The sequence below is a fragment of the Callorhinchus milii genome, unplaced genomic scaffold (genome assembly GCF_018977255.1).
Source record: "Callorhinchus milii isolate IMCB2004 unplaced genomic scaffold, IMCB_Cmil_1.0 Scaffold7, whole genome shotgun sequence".
Classification (NCBI taxonomy): Eukaryota; Metazoa; Chordata; class Chondrichthyes; order Chimaeriformes; family Callorhinchidae; genus Callorhinchus; species Callorhinchus milii.
This window is the reverse complement of record NW_024704748.1, coordinates 3,222,470-3,237,077: the sequence shown is the minus strand read 5'-3', so window position 1 is coordinate 3,237,077 and position 14,608 is coordinate 3,222,470. Positions and strand designations below refer to the sequence as shown.

Below are 14,608 nucleotides of genomic sequence, written 5' to 3'. Positions count from 1 at the left end.
TTGAGCACTTACCCTGTTTGTTGATGCATATCTCACCACGGCGCTCACAAAATCAAACACCGACAAGTGGCTGATTTCTTCCACAATGTAGAAATCAGTGAAGAGTGCGCTGAGGGTTTCCTGTAACAAAGCACAATCCTGTTATCCTGTTAAGCGCTGTGAGTCACTACCCCGCGTGAAGAGCACCAAGTTGTTGTCGATAAAACACGTCAGAAAAAAATATGTAAAAAAGCACTAATAATATTAGTGATAAAGTACACTGGAGCCAATATATATTTTAATGCTTATGCTCCTTTACCTGGAGATCATGCTGTCTACATGATAATAATCCTCGCATTTGATCTAGCACCTTATCACGTCTTCGAGATATCTCAACGGGCTTCACAGTATAGACTGGAAGGTGAATTGACTGTATATTTTTGTGGGCGAAGCCCAAAAAAAACAGTCGTAGATTGAGTGACCAAATTTTTTTTTGAAAAGGGATTATTACCCCCAGAAAAGCAATCCGCTAATCGATCAACCACCAGGTTCTTACTTACTGCTAGGTCAACAGAGGCGTGTGGAGGAAGGAAACTTGCCCAATGTTTCGCTCTGCCTGAGGATCGAACCCAGGTCCTCTTGCTTGCGAGGCGAGTGCCCTAACCAAGCCTCCACCCATCCTAATCCCCTATCCCATACCACTCTATTCGCTTCTCTTTCATTGTATGCAAAACACTTTTTTTTAAAAAACACACAAAACATAGCTTTATTTAGTTTTGCCAACAGCTTTGTAAATCTCTTGGTCCTTGTGTACAAAACATTTGCACTGCCAAATCTTTTGTTTCAAACAACAATTAAACCTTAGGGTGAGATTATAACTGAGATAGGTAATCTTGTTAAAGCTTTCAGCGTTTATTCATTTCCTGGTTATTTCACCCACTTTTATATTCATTCTCCCCTCCCGTTCCCCACTAACCCAAAGTACCAGATACCAACCAATAATAATAATACTAACCATTGCGTATGATATAGTGCCTTACCACGTTGTTGAGGCTTCTCAAAGTGCTTCACAGAATATACTGTAAAGTGAATTAACTGTTTATGTGAAGTCATGGTTTGAATGGAAGAAACATATCCGCAGTTCCCCTCCCCCAAGCCCAGCCACACACACGTGTGGACTAAATGAGATTGAAAATTGAAACCAAGTGTATGACCAATATACCCGGGCGATTATTGAGCTTTTAAGCGCTCTGAGGTGCTGCCTGGAGTGAACGGCGCTATATAAAGGCAAGTTGTTGTTGTTGCTGTTTTCCAGGACAGCAGGAGAGAAACTCCATTCTCTCGTCAAATAGTGCCACGGGGAAACACACAGAAGAGAGTCATTCAGCCCATTCCCACCCTTTACATCCATTCATAGAATCATAGAATATTATAGCATAGAAGGAGGCCATTCAGCCCATCGTGCCTGGGGCCGGCTCTTTGGAAGAGCGACCCAATCAGTCCCACTACCCCCCACTCTTTCCCTATAGCTCTACAAACATTCCCAGTTTTTCCCGCAATTCCCTTATATATTGTTTCTGTTCCAAATATTTGTCTAATGCATATTCATCACCGTTTCAAACGACCTTTACAGATGAGGTGTTGAATTTAAGAGAAGTTATAGAAGTGGCCTGAAATGCAATTGACGATACTGTTCTAATTTACAACTCTCTGCGCCCTTTCCCATCCTCTTTCTCTCCTTTCGTTTTTTTTTCTCTGTTGCCGTTCATGTTGTAATCGTAACAAAGGGAAGAGTATTAATCTCTTTTGTAGAAAACTAGTTCTTGAGCTTTTAACTCCCATCTCATCAGATAGAAGAGATTTAATTAGAGCTAAATCCCTTTAAAAATTCATGAATTTCTCCTCCCTTGTTTAAAGACAAGACAAAAAAAACCTCACGATTAACAGTGCTATCCTCCTGATGCACAGTGAATAACACACACACACAAAGAAATAACTTGTTTATATGAATAGCAAAGGGTGTGCTCACAGACAGAAGAAACAAAAGCTCTGGACACTCATCACTGATGCCAAAGGGATTGCTTTCTAACTGCAGACTTATTAGACTGATTACCAACTACAAGTAATTAATCACAGCCTAACCTTTGCTTCAGATACAAAGTGCGAGTTCTGCTGTGTCCCTGATTCTGAGCGGCCCACTCTGCCCTCGCTTTGATTAAAGGGAAGCATTGCTATTTTTTCTCTGCTTCTGCTCAGCGAGCAGGAAGGAGGACGAGGAGTAATTACCTTAAGCAAACAACACAATTTGCCTGAAGCTGCCACTTTAATGATCTGTTCACGAGGATAAAATAAAAGGGGGGTGGGGAGTGGTTGGGATAAGCACGGCTGGCAAAAAAGGGGTGAAGGTCTTCAGAACTTTTCAGCAGGTTTTGTGAAAATTGGTTGGGCCTCAACAGCCACCACTGACCTCTCTCTCCGCTGTTTAATGAATCGTGGCGTTTCAGAGTTAGCTGTAGCTTAGTGGTTAGAGCGCTCGCCTCTCAAGCGAAAGGACCTGGGTTCAATTCCCGGGCAGGGCAAACCATTAGGCAAGTTTCCTTAGTCCACATACCTCTGTTTACCTAGCAGTAAGTAGGAACCTGGTTGTTAGTCAATTGGCAGATCGCTTTCCAGGAGTAATAATCCACGACCGTTTGTGGGACATCGCAGTGCGCAATTGGCTGTCGTGTTTCACCTCCACAAATAATATACAGTCAATTCACATTACAGTATATTCTCTGAAGCGCTTTGAGACATCTCGAAGATGTGATGAGGCACTATATCAAAGGCAAGGATTATTATTATATTATTAACTCCCAGAATTATTTAAAAGTTGAGTATTCATTAGAAACACTGGGACCCACAAAGTGCCAGCGCTCTTCTACAGTTAAATAATGATAATAAATAAGCCTCGTGCTTGATACAGCGCCTTATCAAGTCATCGAGACCTCTTAAAGTGTTTCACATGATTTTGCTGTGAAGTGTGGAGACTGGGTACACGTAGGCGAATGGGACAGCCAATTTGTGCACAGAAGCTGCAGCAACCGGCTTTTTGGGTAAGACCATTTCAACAACCTGGTGAGCCCCTCTTTCTCTCCCCCAACCCCCTCCCTCTCTACCCCTCCCACCTCCCCACCCCTTGATATTTATTGAGAAGGACATCCCCAGGAGCGGAAAGTTCCAGATTGTGCTAATTATCGTCACGTGTCACATTATTCACTTCTATAGTTGTAGTCTGGTGCTCTGTGGGTGCCGAGATTGCTGACTGCTTTAGAATCACGACTTGCTGACATAAGGCATTGGTTTCCTCTGGAGAGTTATTTTTTCACAAGTGTATCTTCTGTCCTTATTGTTCCTAATTAATGGCATGGATTGAGAATAAAATAGGGCCTTCCAGAACAATTGTACGTTGAGTAGAGACAAATTAATCCCAGTGGATCTGGCAGGAGCAAGCAAGATTCATTTCTTTACTGGTTTCACACATATCCACGCTGAATGAGTGTATTATGATATATTAAGATGATATTAGTGGAGCAGGAAAAGATGCTGCTCAATTATATTTTCATCAGTTATGAATCTTCCTTTTTTGGCAAAGAATTAAAGTTAATAATCTCAGTTAATTTCAACCTCTGAGACTCAAATGTGGCCCCCGTGTGAAGTACACATTCATCAATAATAACACAGCAGCAAATTACAATTTGTTTATAAACGCCCACCCACATTATCGCGTTCACAAAAAAATCCATTCCACAAAACCTTTACATAGATTACTTTATGTTTAGCACCCACACAGACTCATGCACGCAGATGCACGCACATGCACATTTTGTTAAGATCCATTTGCACAAGTCAATACCTGGATGGATCCTGGTTGTACATTCTGTTTGTGTTCATCTTCCCAAATAAGATTGGCTATAAGATGTTGGATGACAGATAGGCAGCGATTCTAAAGCGAGACGTGATTAAAAAAAAACACAGATGAAATACCTAAAGTAACAAATGTCCAGGCATTTGAACCAACGGCAATACGAATATGAATGATAGCTGATTAATGAATGCTTAAGAGTCAATCACTTTGGCAGCTCAATACCTCAGCACATATGGGTTGCAAATCAATACTTATGGATTAATATAGTGGTCAGACGATTCAGTTTAGGAATTGGTTTTGAATATATGAGTCCATAAGTAAGTGACAATATTATTGCTTATTCCTTCAAAACTGGTTTCAAATCATGGGGTGTGCGCAGGGGAGTGGGGCTATTGAGCTAGTCATAGGGAGGCTTACTTTCCCACTATTGTGACGGAGAGAAGCATATGAATCCCAATACTGGTGCAGGACAGCTGAAGCCTTTGGACTGTTTAATGCAGATTCACCCTATCAACCTCCACTAAACCCTAAATATACACAGCACTACACCCCTAGAGTGTTTGACAATACAATCTAATGAAGGGGGACATCTGTTTGCATTATCGCGTATCGCTAATATCATGCAGATGAGTGCATTTGAAAAATTCTATGGCATTGACATTAACTTAAGTCTTATTTTCTTTCTGTTGCTTATCCATATTCACCCATCCATTAAACTGCGTTTGATTCAGTTTGAATGGCCCATGACAAGTGGTGGCCTATAAAATATAATACTGAACGCCAGTGTTAGCAAACAATATGCAAATATAGGTTTTACCAAAGCTGATCAAAAGAAATGAAATTACCAGCGAGATTATTCTGGGAAGCACTCTGCTGAATGGGGTGCCCTTCTCGAAGTGATCCCAAATTGAAGACAAGTCACTTTCCTACATGTGTGTAAAAAAAGAGAGGAGAATGTGTTTAAAGCTAAATTATTCCCCGCAAGTGCAAATATTTTCAGGGGTATCCACTTAGCTGTCGATTCATGTACTTCTGAAAACAACTCATTTATTTTTTAAAAAATTGCTCAATTAATTCCATTTTCCTTTCCCCCAGCGTCATTAACGCATTTGAATTTCGCAAGTATCGTAACCTGCAAAGGGAGATCACTCTGCAAACAAGCGCGCGGCTGGAACAACAATAATTAGTGTAAATTGCCTTTCCAAATCACAGCGGAGGAACAACTTTCAACATGCTGCTGTTGTGTGTCAGTGCTGAGCAATTTGAAGCATTATTAAGGGAGGTTTAAAAAACACGAAAGCCGCAAATCAGGGAATCAAAGCCATTCTAATGCAATCTGAGGGTGTGAAGTTTGGATTTAATAGTTAACACTCCTCTCTGCAGAGGGTCAGGGATTAGGCGTGGTGTGGGAGTTTCTTGCGGGTTCTTTCACACTGATACAAGCGACGAAGGGGGAAGCAGAAGTGGTGATTATTTTTTAACCTTTCGTCTGTTTCTCTTTGCTCAATCCAGCTCTGGATTTCTGCCTAATTAGTAGAGGAATTAGCAGATGGATTAAAGAGTTTGTTGCTAGCGGTTTGATGGGGATGATCTGGCCACATTACCGCTTTGACTGGAAAGACATCAACGGACTGAAATTCACAGGTTGGGACAGAGATTTCAATAGATTCGTCAAACTTATTTTCCAGCACATTTTCAAGCTAATTTTCAAGCGCTTTGCAAAGTGCGGCATATGATTTTGGCTTTTGCATTCAACTTTTTTTTTACGAAATATTCATGAATTATCATTTTTTCCATGTTTTTTTCAGAAGTTTTTTTTTAATAAAATAATAAGTCCTGTAGCTGCTTTTGATTACATTGGTTTAATATGTTGCGCAGTTCTGGGCTAGAGCACCCTTTTTTTTTTGCCAAGTGCGTTTTCATTGAAATCTCTGCAGTAAATCTTCTTCTTTCGTGAGCATATTGCCTAGTCGTTTCCTTCGCTCAGCGAGCAACGACTGGTCTGCTTCATGTCTCCCCCGCCCTATCCACTCCACCAATGGTAGGTGGGCTTTTAGCAATTCAGCCACACTCTCTGCAACTCTGTCCCGGTGTCCCATCCGACTTGTTCCCTCCATTCCCTATTTCAAGGTACATCTCAAAAACGTAACCATTTGTCTGCACTTTTAGTCATCTTGTCCCATCCCCATCCTGCTGACTCCCATCCCAACTTGGATACCCATCCAAGGCGCTATAATAAACGTAATTGTATTGTAAGTGACGGGATATAGCCACAAGTTTTGGCAAGGAATTTAACATAACGCTCTTGGCACTTTGAGGAAAGGCAGCAAATGAACTTAATTGCAAAATTAGTAATCAGAATAAAGGCAATTTAAAAGGATCCACTGCAATTTTTTTTGGGAATGACAGATAATGCTCACTCACTCCACAGCTGTTTGTGGGGACGCTGCTGTGCGCAATTGGCTGCCGCGTTTCGCCCACCAAAATATACAGTCAATTCACTTTTCAGTATATTTCTGTGAAGCCCTTTGAGTCGTCTCGAAAACGTGACAAGGCGCCATATCAAATGCAAGGATTATTATTATAACAATATTATTATAAATTCTGTGACAAGGAGCTCACAACGATCTTGTAAGTTAAACAACTGATGCTGAGGATATCGCTGACCACAAGCCCATAGCTCCACAACTCCTGAATGTCGGCTGAACCCCAAGATTGATTGAATCTCCGCCTTAGATTCTCTGCCAGCAACTCACTGTTCTTTAAGTAAACTATTATCAAAAGAAATCCCAGCAATTCTTCCTGCCTGCACTGAGCGAACATGGTGGCGGAAATGGCACATGCTTGAAATGCTAACAAAGTTGATTCCGATGTAAGACTTCAAGGCATTTGGTGCTGGACTGTTAACAAGATTTTGTTGGCAGTGGATTCCCAGGAAATAAATTACTCAGCGTTTATTACAGGTTAATATTCCATGTCCTTTTCAGTCCTGCAGCAACCAAAAGAATATATTTCAACTCTGCTGACTACCATTTATGCTCATGATACAATATGCAGTATTAACACCTGACAGTTCTTACAGTTGCTCACAGACTTATGTCCAAGGGTCAACGGTTTTAACATAATAAACCATTCCCCGTCAGCAACACGCATTTAAGACCATTGTTGAACAGTTGCTTTTAACAGGAGACTCTGCGGGCACAAAACAAATGGGTATTTAAATGGAAGGTTATTTTGTACAGTCAAGGGAAAAGAACTTGCTTGGTTCTCATCGTTGACTCAATATTAATTGCGAGTAGCTAAATCCAGCCATCAAGACAGTGATAGTTCAATTTCTTGAATCCGCTTTGAAGCATTCGCAATCCATCTGAACCACTCCTGGGTGTGGGTTTACAGGATTCCTAATGAAGCTTCTCTCCCTGTTGTAATCAACGCCAATTGCACACAGCAGTGTCTCAAAAACAGTCATGGATTGAGTGACCAAATTATTATTATTATAATTTTTTGGAGGGATTAATACTCCCAGAAAGTGATCGTCCAATCGACTGACAACTGGGTTCCAACTTACTGCTAGATAAACAGAGACATGTGGAGTAAGGAAACTTGTCCAAGGTTTCGTCCTACCCGGGAATCAAACCCAACCCAGGTTCTCTCGCTAGGAAGGAGAATGCTCTAGCCAATATGCTACAGGACACCACGACCCCAGGACTCCACTTGGTCTTAGCCTTAAACCCTGTCATAAATTTTAGGATAGCGTGGAACTTTCGAAAAATCTTAAATGAAATCCTTATCTTGAAGCCATTCTTCCACAATTTGTGTTAAGGAACCTGATGAGAAATCCCAATCTCTCCCCCAAAAGGCTGTGGATACTGGATCCATTCATATTTTCAAGACTGAGGTGGATATATATTTGTTACAACAACAACAACTTGGATTTATATAGCTCCCTCCACACCAGACTGCGTCTCAGAGCGCTTTACAGTTTAGGATCCCGGGACCGAGCCGGGGGGCGTGGGGGGGGGGCGCGAGGGGGAGGAAGGTGACCAAAGATGCGGTCGAAAAAAAAGGTCTTCAGCAGAGACCTAAAAATGGGAAGGGAGGGAGCGAGATGAAGGGCGTGAGGAAGGCAGTTCCAGAGCCTCAGGGCATAGTGGCTGAAGGCACCGCCGCCGCGGAGGACTCGGGCGACAAGGAGGAGGCCAGACCCGGAGAAACAAAAGCAACGGGGACTGTGCTGAGAAGAGAGGAGGTCAGAGAGGTAGAGGAGTGCAGGGACTTGAATACGAGGGTGAGGATCTTGAAATCGATGTTAGGTCAGGGTATCGAGGGATACGGGGCAAGGACAGGTAATTCGAGTTGAGGTACGGATCAGCCATGATCTTATAGAATGACAGAACAGGCTCAAGGAGCTGAATGGCCTACTCCTGTTTCTATATTTCTATGATATGAAACTTGAAGTAAGCTGTTAGCAATAAGGAACCCTGGAGGCTGGATGCCAACAGATTCAAATAATGCTCTGACAGAGAGGTTTGGATGTGAAAGTTTCTTTCCCTGTAATCTGATTGCTACATCCAAATTGTTTCCATATTTGTTAAACCTTTCTGATGTTTGAACCTTATTATTTCTGGTATCCCACTCATGGAGCCTACATATGGTAATGTGATGCCGGTATTGGTGAAAGAGACAAATATCAGTGGAATGTAAAAACACGTCTAAGTGATGTGAACATGATGGAGGGAGGGAATCTTTTTCAATGAAATCAATGAGTAATGAGGAAATAAACTGATCTGGCATTACATATCCTTGTAAAATTCAATTAGAGAATTGTGACACTTTATTTTTAAGATCTGGGTCAAACACTTTTTATCCTGTTTGGTTGCAATGTTAATTTATTCGCCACATTAAACCTAAACATATGTGTAGTGATTTTAATAACTGATTCAAGCTGTTATACTTTTTTTGGTGAGCACCCAAACAAGAGGAGGCACAGAAAAGGAATTACTTTTTCTGTCTGGTGATGTCAACTCTGATCTGGATTTGGAGCTCGCGCTCTCGGCTGACACTCCATTATTATTATTATTATTATTGCACTGTTGGCGGTTCCGGACTTTGTTTGAGATGTTAAACTGAGGTCCCGTCTGTGCGTATTCGGGTTTACGTTAAAGATCCTGTCACACTATTGGAGAAGAGAAGGGAGTTTTTCTCTCCCAGCCCAACAATCCCCCAAATAAAGTTCTTTGACCGTGCCTTCAGCTCCCCTCTCGACTCTCTACCCCCTCCTCGCTCCCTCCCTTCCCTCCCCTCACCCTGACCATTTCCCCCCTCCTCGCTCCCTCCCTTCCCTCCCCTCACCCTGACCATTTCCCCCCTGCTCGGGTCATGACCCAACTGTGCAGCGCCTTGGGACGTCCTCCTGACGTGAAAGGCGCTTTATAAATGGAATCTTGTTGTTGTTGTTGTTGTTGTAGTCCGGTTCCTTAGCCAGGCGGGTTCACAGTGTTCCAGGGCTGATGACAGCACAGCCCAGCCTGGCTCATCGTCAGGACCTGGAAGGGCAGACCAGTCAATGGGGGCAGGGAGTCATCCCACTTGGCTCCTGTTAACCCTGCAAGCCAAAGCCCTAACGAGTAGGGTGGTCCTGGCTGGACAAGCAGTGGGAAAAGCTTACCAGACAGCGATATCAATGGCAAGCTATGCGGTTTTAGCTGGTTAGACTTCAGTAGTTACCCAAACGCACACTCTGGGTCACCCCAAGCCTTGTCCCTTTGCCAACGTGCCCTTAATACTTTCTGGAATTAGATAAGCAGGATGCGTCACTCAATCCATAACATGCATCCAGGGAGAGAGCGCAGATTCCATTCCAACAATCTATCCGTGAGATTTCCATGTGTAGGTGGGAGGCATGGAAATCTCAGCTTGGTTTGGATATTCTTAAGCATTGTGATGGGTTTCTGCTTGTGTGGGACACCCGGCCGACCAAAAAAAAAATCCTGTGAAGCTCTTTGAGATATCCACCCAATGAGAAAGGCGCTATAATCCAATATAAGGATTATTAATATTATTATTGATTATTTAATTGGGCAAGCCACCATCTTAAATACAGTACAGTGTCCCCTAAATGGGGAGCAAAGGCTTAACATTCTTCAGGATCTCAGCCATTGTTTTATGATTTAAGTTTGGGTAGAATTTGGGAAAATTCTTCAATGTGATCTTGATTTGAAAGTTGATTTTCCACAGCTTTGCTACAAATATTGTGCAGATGTTTGGTAAACATGCAAAACAGCTTTCTCACATAATAGTAAAAGTAATCCTTGTATTTGACCTTTTTCACGTCGGGAGAACGTCTCAAAGCACTTCACAGGATTTGCTGGAAAGTGCAATGCCGTATGAAACATAAGAGCTATTAGGAGATGTTAGAACCATAAGTGCCAGATAAGCACATAGCAGTTTTTTTCCATACACACGCGCACATCCTTTAAATATTTTACAATTAATCCACTTTCAATGCAGAGCAAACATAAATCTAAAGTCATAGAATTAAAAGGAGATTCAACACAATATTTATTGCAATAGTGACCTGAAGATTCCCAATTGATGTTGCTATGAATGAGTTATTAAGCTCTTCCTCAAGATTTTCCTTACAAGTGGAACATATGCTACTTTCCATTAAGCATTCTGTCCTTAGTAATGACCAATTACATTGTGATTAGATTTTCATCATCTCAGTTATTTGGGTTAAATCAGTAAAACATTTTTTGTTTCATGACTGTTTGCGGGACACTCGTGTATGCACATCGGCTGCCAAGTTCACCTACACAATACACAGTCACTCCAGTGAATAATAATAATAATTCTTGCATTTGATATAGCACCTTATCACGCCTTCGAGACGTCTCAAAGCACTTCACAGGATATACTGTAAAGTGAATTGACTGTATATTCTGTGGGCGAAACGCGGCAGCCAATTGCGCACAGCAGCATCCCACAAACAGTCATGGATTGGGTGACCAAATTATTTATTAGTTGTTTCCTGTAAGGTATGTTGAGATGTCCTCCCGACGTGAAAGCTGCTACAACAACAAGATTACATTTGTATAGGGCCTTTCATGTTGGGAGGACGTCCCAAGGCGCTGGACAGTGAACAGCATTTCAGACTCGAGCTGAGGCCGGGGGTGGGGAGAGGAGAGGGGAAGGGGGGTGGCTGATGGCATGGTCGAAGAGGAGGGTCTTGAAGCGAGACTTGAAGGAGGCTAAGGAGGGGGCGAAGCAGAGTGATTGGGGGATGGAATTGCAGAGGTTGCTACATCAAAGGCAAGGATTATTATTAGTATTACTTACCAACACGAAGGCTAGTACAAACATAGAGACTGCTGCATCTCTTCTCTGTTTGTCACCTTAAATGCCTGCTGTGAAAGAACGACTGTTGTATTGAAAACTCCCTTAGCAATGACCAGCTCAACCCACCGTACAACCTGTTGCAGCAGTACCTATGGTCTCTGCCCCAACATGAATTAAACACATCTGCCAGTTCAGGTGGAAGTTGAAGATCTCTTGACACTATGTGAAAAGAAGGGGAGTTTCAAGTTTCACTCAGGATTCTAGCCAACAATCCTTCACATAAATTGGTCATTATTTTTTGGCTATTGTTTTCAGGCTCCACTGCCTCCCCTTACCTCCAAGTCCACTCACGTCCTTGCACATCCCGATGCCTCCTACCTCACATTCCTCTGCTCATCCTCAACAATCAGCTAACTCGGGTTTGCTGTGTGTCTCCTGATCTACCTATCCCACCATCGAGCCTTCCAATTCCACACTCCTAACCTCCTAAGCTCCCTCCTTCATCATGCCCTCACTCCATCTGTTTCCAAGTTGCACCTCAAAACCTATCTCTTTGACCGTGCCTATGGTTACCTATTTCCCCTCTCTCTGCTCGGTGTCTGCCCCTCCATTGTAAAACCACTCCAAAATGTTATTCTATGTGACGGACACCATATAAATGAGAGCCACTGATGTTGCTGTTTTGGGGACTGTGAAGAGTGCCATTTGGCTGCCACATTTGCCCATAAATATACAATGATTCCACTTGGCAGCATTTCCCTGGGAAATGCTTTGATAAATTTCGACGTTATATCAAATGACCGTGCGACTTGTGTTTGTCGTTTGTTTGGGGGCTGATGTCACTCATTGCCTATTGCCACAATGCCTCTGAGGGAGAAATCCATGGTGTTCATCCAGTCAAGTGCATGAGATGATAAGAGTAACTGAATGTGGACACCATTCAATCAATTCATCGCTATGAACTCTACACCCATTAACACTGTAACCAAGGAAAGAGGCTGGTGTAAATAAATACAAGTCTGGATCCCAGTACTAACCTAGGTCCCCTTTCAGATCCAGAGCTGACCTTGATTTAGTTTGCACAACACAGCTTGCTCATTGTGGTAATTAGCTCTACACGTCTGGTTACCAGATGCAGTCTTTAACATTGAATTTCGCATTCCCCAAAGAAGATGGAAAGTATTCATTGCGATAAATCAGATGGATTTTGCATTGTGATGCTTTTGTGCAATTCTCCCTTGTGGGAGTGGGAGTAAGGATGGCTTTGCCTGCTTCTTGGCAATCGCTGACGAAAGGTATATTGCAGTTTTAGCTAATTTTCAGTTCGTAAATTCTGCAAGGCTCCTGGGCCTGTCTTGGAATCTCTAACAACATTCACTGGATGCTAAGCCACGAGCTATCACAAAGAGCTGGCTAGCTGTCTTCTTGCGAAGAAAACAGATATTAAAGCCAGCTTCGCAAAGAATTTATGTTCCAACAAAGGTGCAATCCCAAGTCGGTTTAAATTCAGTATTTGTGAATAAAATTATCCAGGCCGTTCCCTCGAAAAGAAACTGAAAAGAACTGTAAAATCTCTGTGCTCAGTGTTGCTCCTTAAACCCACGCCATTCCTTATCAGAAGATCACAAGACAGGTTTGGATGAAGAAGGCTCTGCGTCCCATTCAATTTCGTCCCTCCAGAAAACCCACCCTGTCTTCCCATCAAAGCATCCAGCTGCTTTGTAAAATAGTTCAATATCCTGGCCTCAGCCACCCTTCCTGACGAACTGTTAATTATCCTCTTAGTAGAGAAAAAAAATCCTGGTGTCTTGAAATTGCCATTGGCAACTCCAAACCTCTGGTCCCTTGTTCTACTGTTCCAGGCTTCTCCTGGGGGCTCTTTTTCAATGTTATGGCCCCAGTCAGTAATCCCAGAGAGGCTGCTTTCTGTGTTCAGAAACTGTCCGAAACATTGCCTCCCACTGGGTGGCTCAACAGATACACTGAATAACACTGTGTGCCTGCTCTTCTACTCAGGCAATAAATAATAATAACTTGCACTTATACATCGAATAACGTATAGATAGAGCACTGAAAATGTCCGACTAGTCCATACTGGTGTTTATATCCTCTCTGATCCGCTTACCCCCCCACTCCACCACCCGTTGCCTCCGCTCAGCTGGCTCCAGCCTCCTGTTCGTCCCTCGTGGCCCCCCCACCCCTCTCCACCATTGGTAGCCGTACAACTCCCTGAAACTCTGGAACACTCTCCCTCGATCCCTCCGCCTTCCCCCTTCCTCCCCACTTTCGAATCCCGTTTAAAGACCTTCCTTTTTGATCATGCTTACGTGCCCTCTCCCTGTGGCTTGGCTTCAGACTTCGCACCCCACGTGAAGGGCGCTATATAAATGCAAGTTGCCGTTATACTCCGCACAAGACCCCATCCCTCCTACTCCCCTCACCGACAACCCATACAGTGCCTTTCACGTCACAAAAAAGTCTCAAAGTGCTTTACAAAATAGAATGGATTAGAAATTAAGTGAATGAGCAGCAGCATCCCACAAATAAGGAGTGGAATTAAAATTGAATGGTGTATCGTGTGGGAGGAACCTGGACAAACTTAAAAGGGAAGAAAAGAACTCCTTTCTGTAATTATGGATGATAATCCTGTTTAGGACAAACCTGAGTTTGTATTATAAAAACAAAACATGAATCATATCTATGCCTTATTTATCACTGGTTATGGTACAGTTTTTCTACATGACTCATGGCTTAATTAACTGATTCAAACTAGGAAGCAAATTACACAAGGCTGGTTAAAGGAACTGCAGTATGTTCCTTCATGTTCATTGTTTTACTGCTGGTGTGGCTCGTCTCTTGCTTTGTCCCCTGATCCAAGTGAATGATGAAAGGCAAGATTCTCTAGCAATTAAAATCATGCAGTGTTACAACACTGAAATAGGTCATTCAGCCCATCAAGTCTGTGCTGATATTTTTCACAATCTAATTCCACTCTCCTGTTCGCTCCCCCACCAGATAATATTCCGCGCACAAAATCAATTCACGTTAAGGTATATTCGATGAAGTGCTTTGATAAGTCAGGAGGACGTACCAAGGCACTGGACAAAAGCTCATATTAACTGCAAGGATTATTATTATTATTATTATTATAATATTCCTCTTTTTCAAGGTTCTGTCTAATTTCCTTTTAAAAAAATTTGTAGACTCTGCTAGACTATTGCTTAGGGTGGTCCAACTGGCATCCTGTGGACCGATTTCATCCCCCCCAACCTCCATTTCATCTGACCCAACCACTCCCTCTATAACCTGTAAACGTTATGTAATGTTTTTGGAAGGGAAATGCAAAAATATTGCTTAAGCGGCGTTCTCAAATGGATTGTTTCT

The 14,608-nt window shown here is 42.6% G+C and overlaps 1 protein-coding gene across 1 annotated transcript in view; it reads right to left on the bottom strand.

The window, feature by feature from the left end:
- Nucleotides 1–14,608, bottom strand: part of LOC103185242 — a 106,982-nt gene that overhangs the window by 14,630 nt on the left and 77,744 nt on the right. The window contains exons 14-16 of the mRNA XM_007903642.2: nucleotides 4,732–4,812; nucleotides 3,875–3,964; nucleotides 13–120 (exon numbers count right to left, since the gene is read on the bottom strand). Coding sequence (XP_007901833.1) covers nucleotides 13–120; nucleotides 3,875–3,964; nucleotides 4,732–4,812 — 279 coding nt within the window. The remainder of the gene's footprint in view (nucleotides 1–12; nucleotides 121–3,874; nucleotides 3,965–4,731; nucleotides 4,813–14,608) is intronic.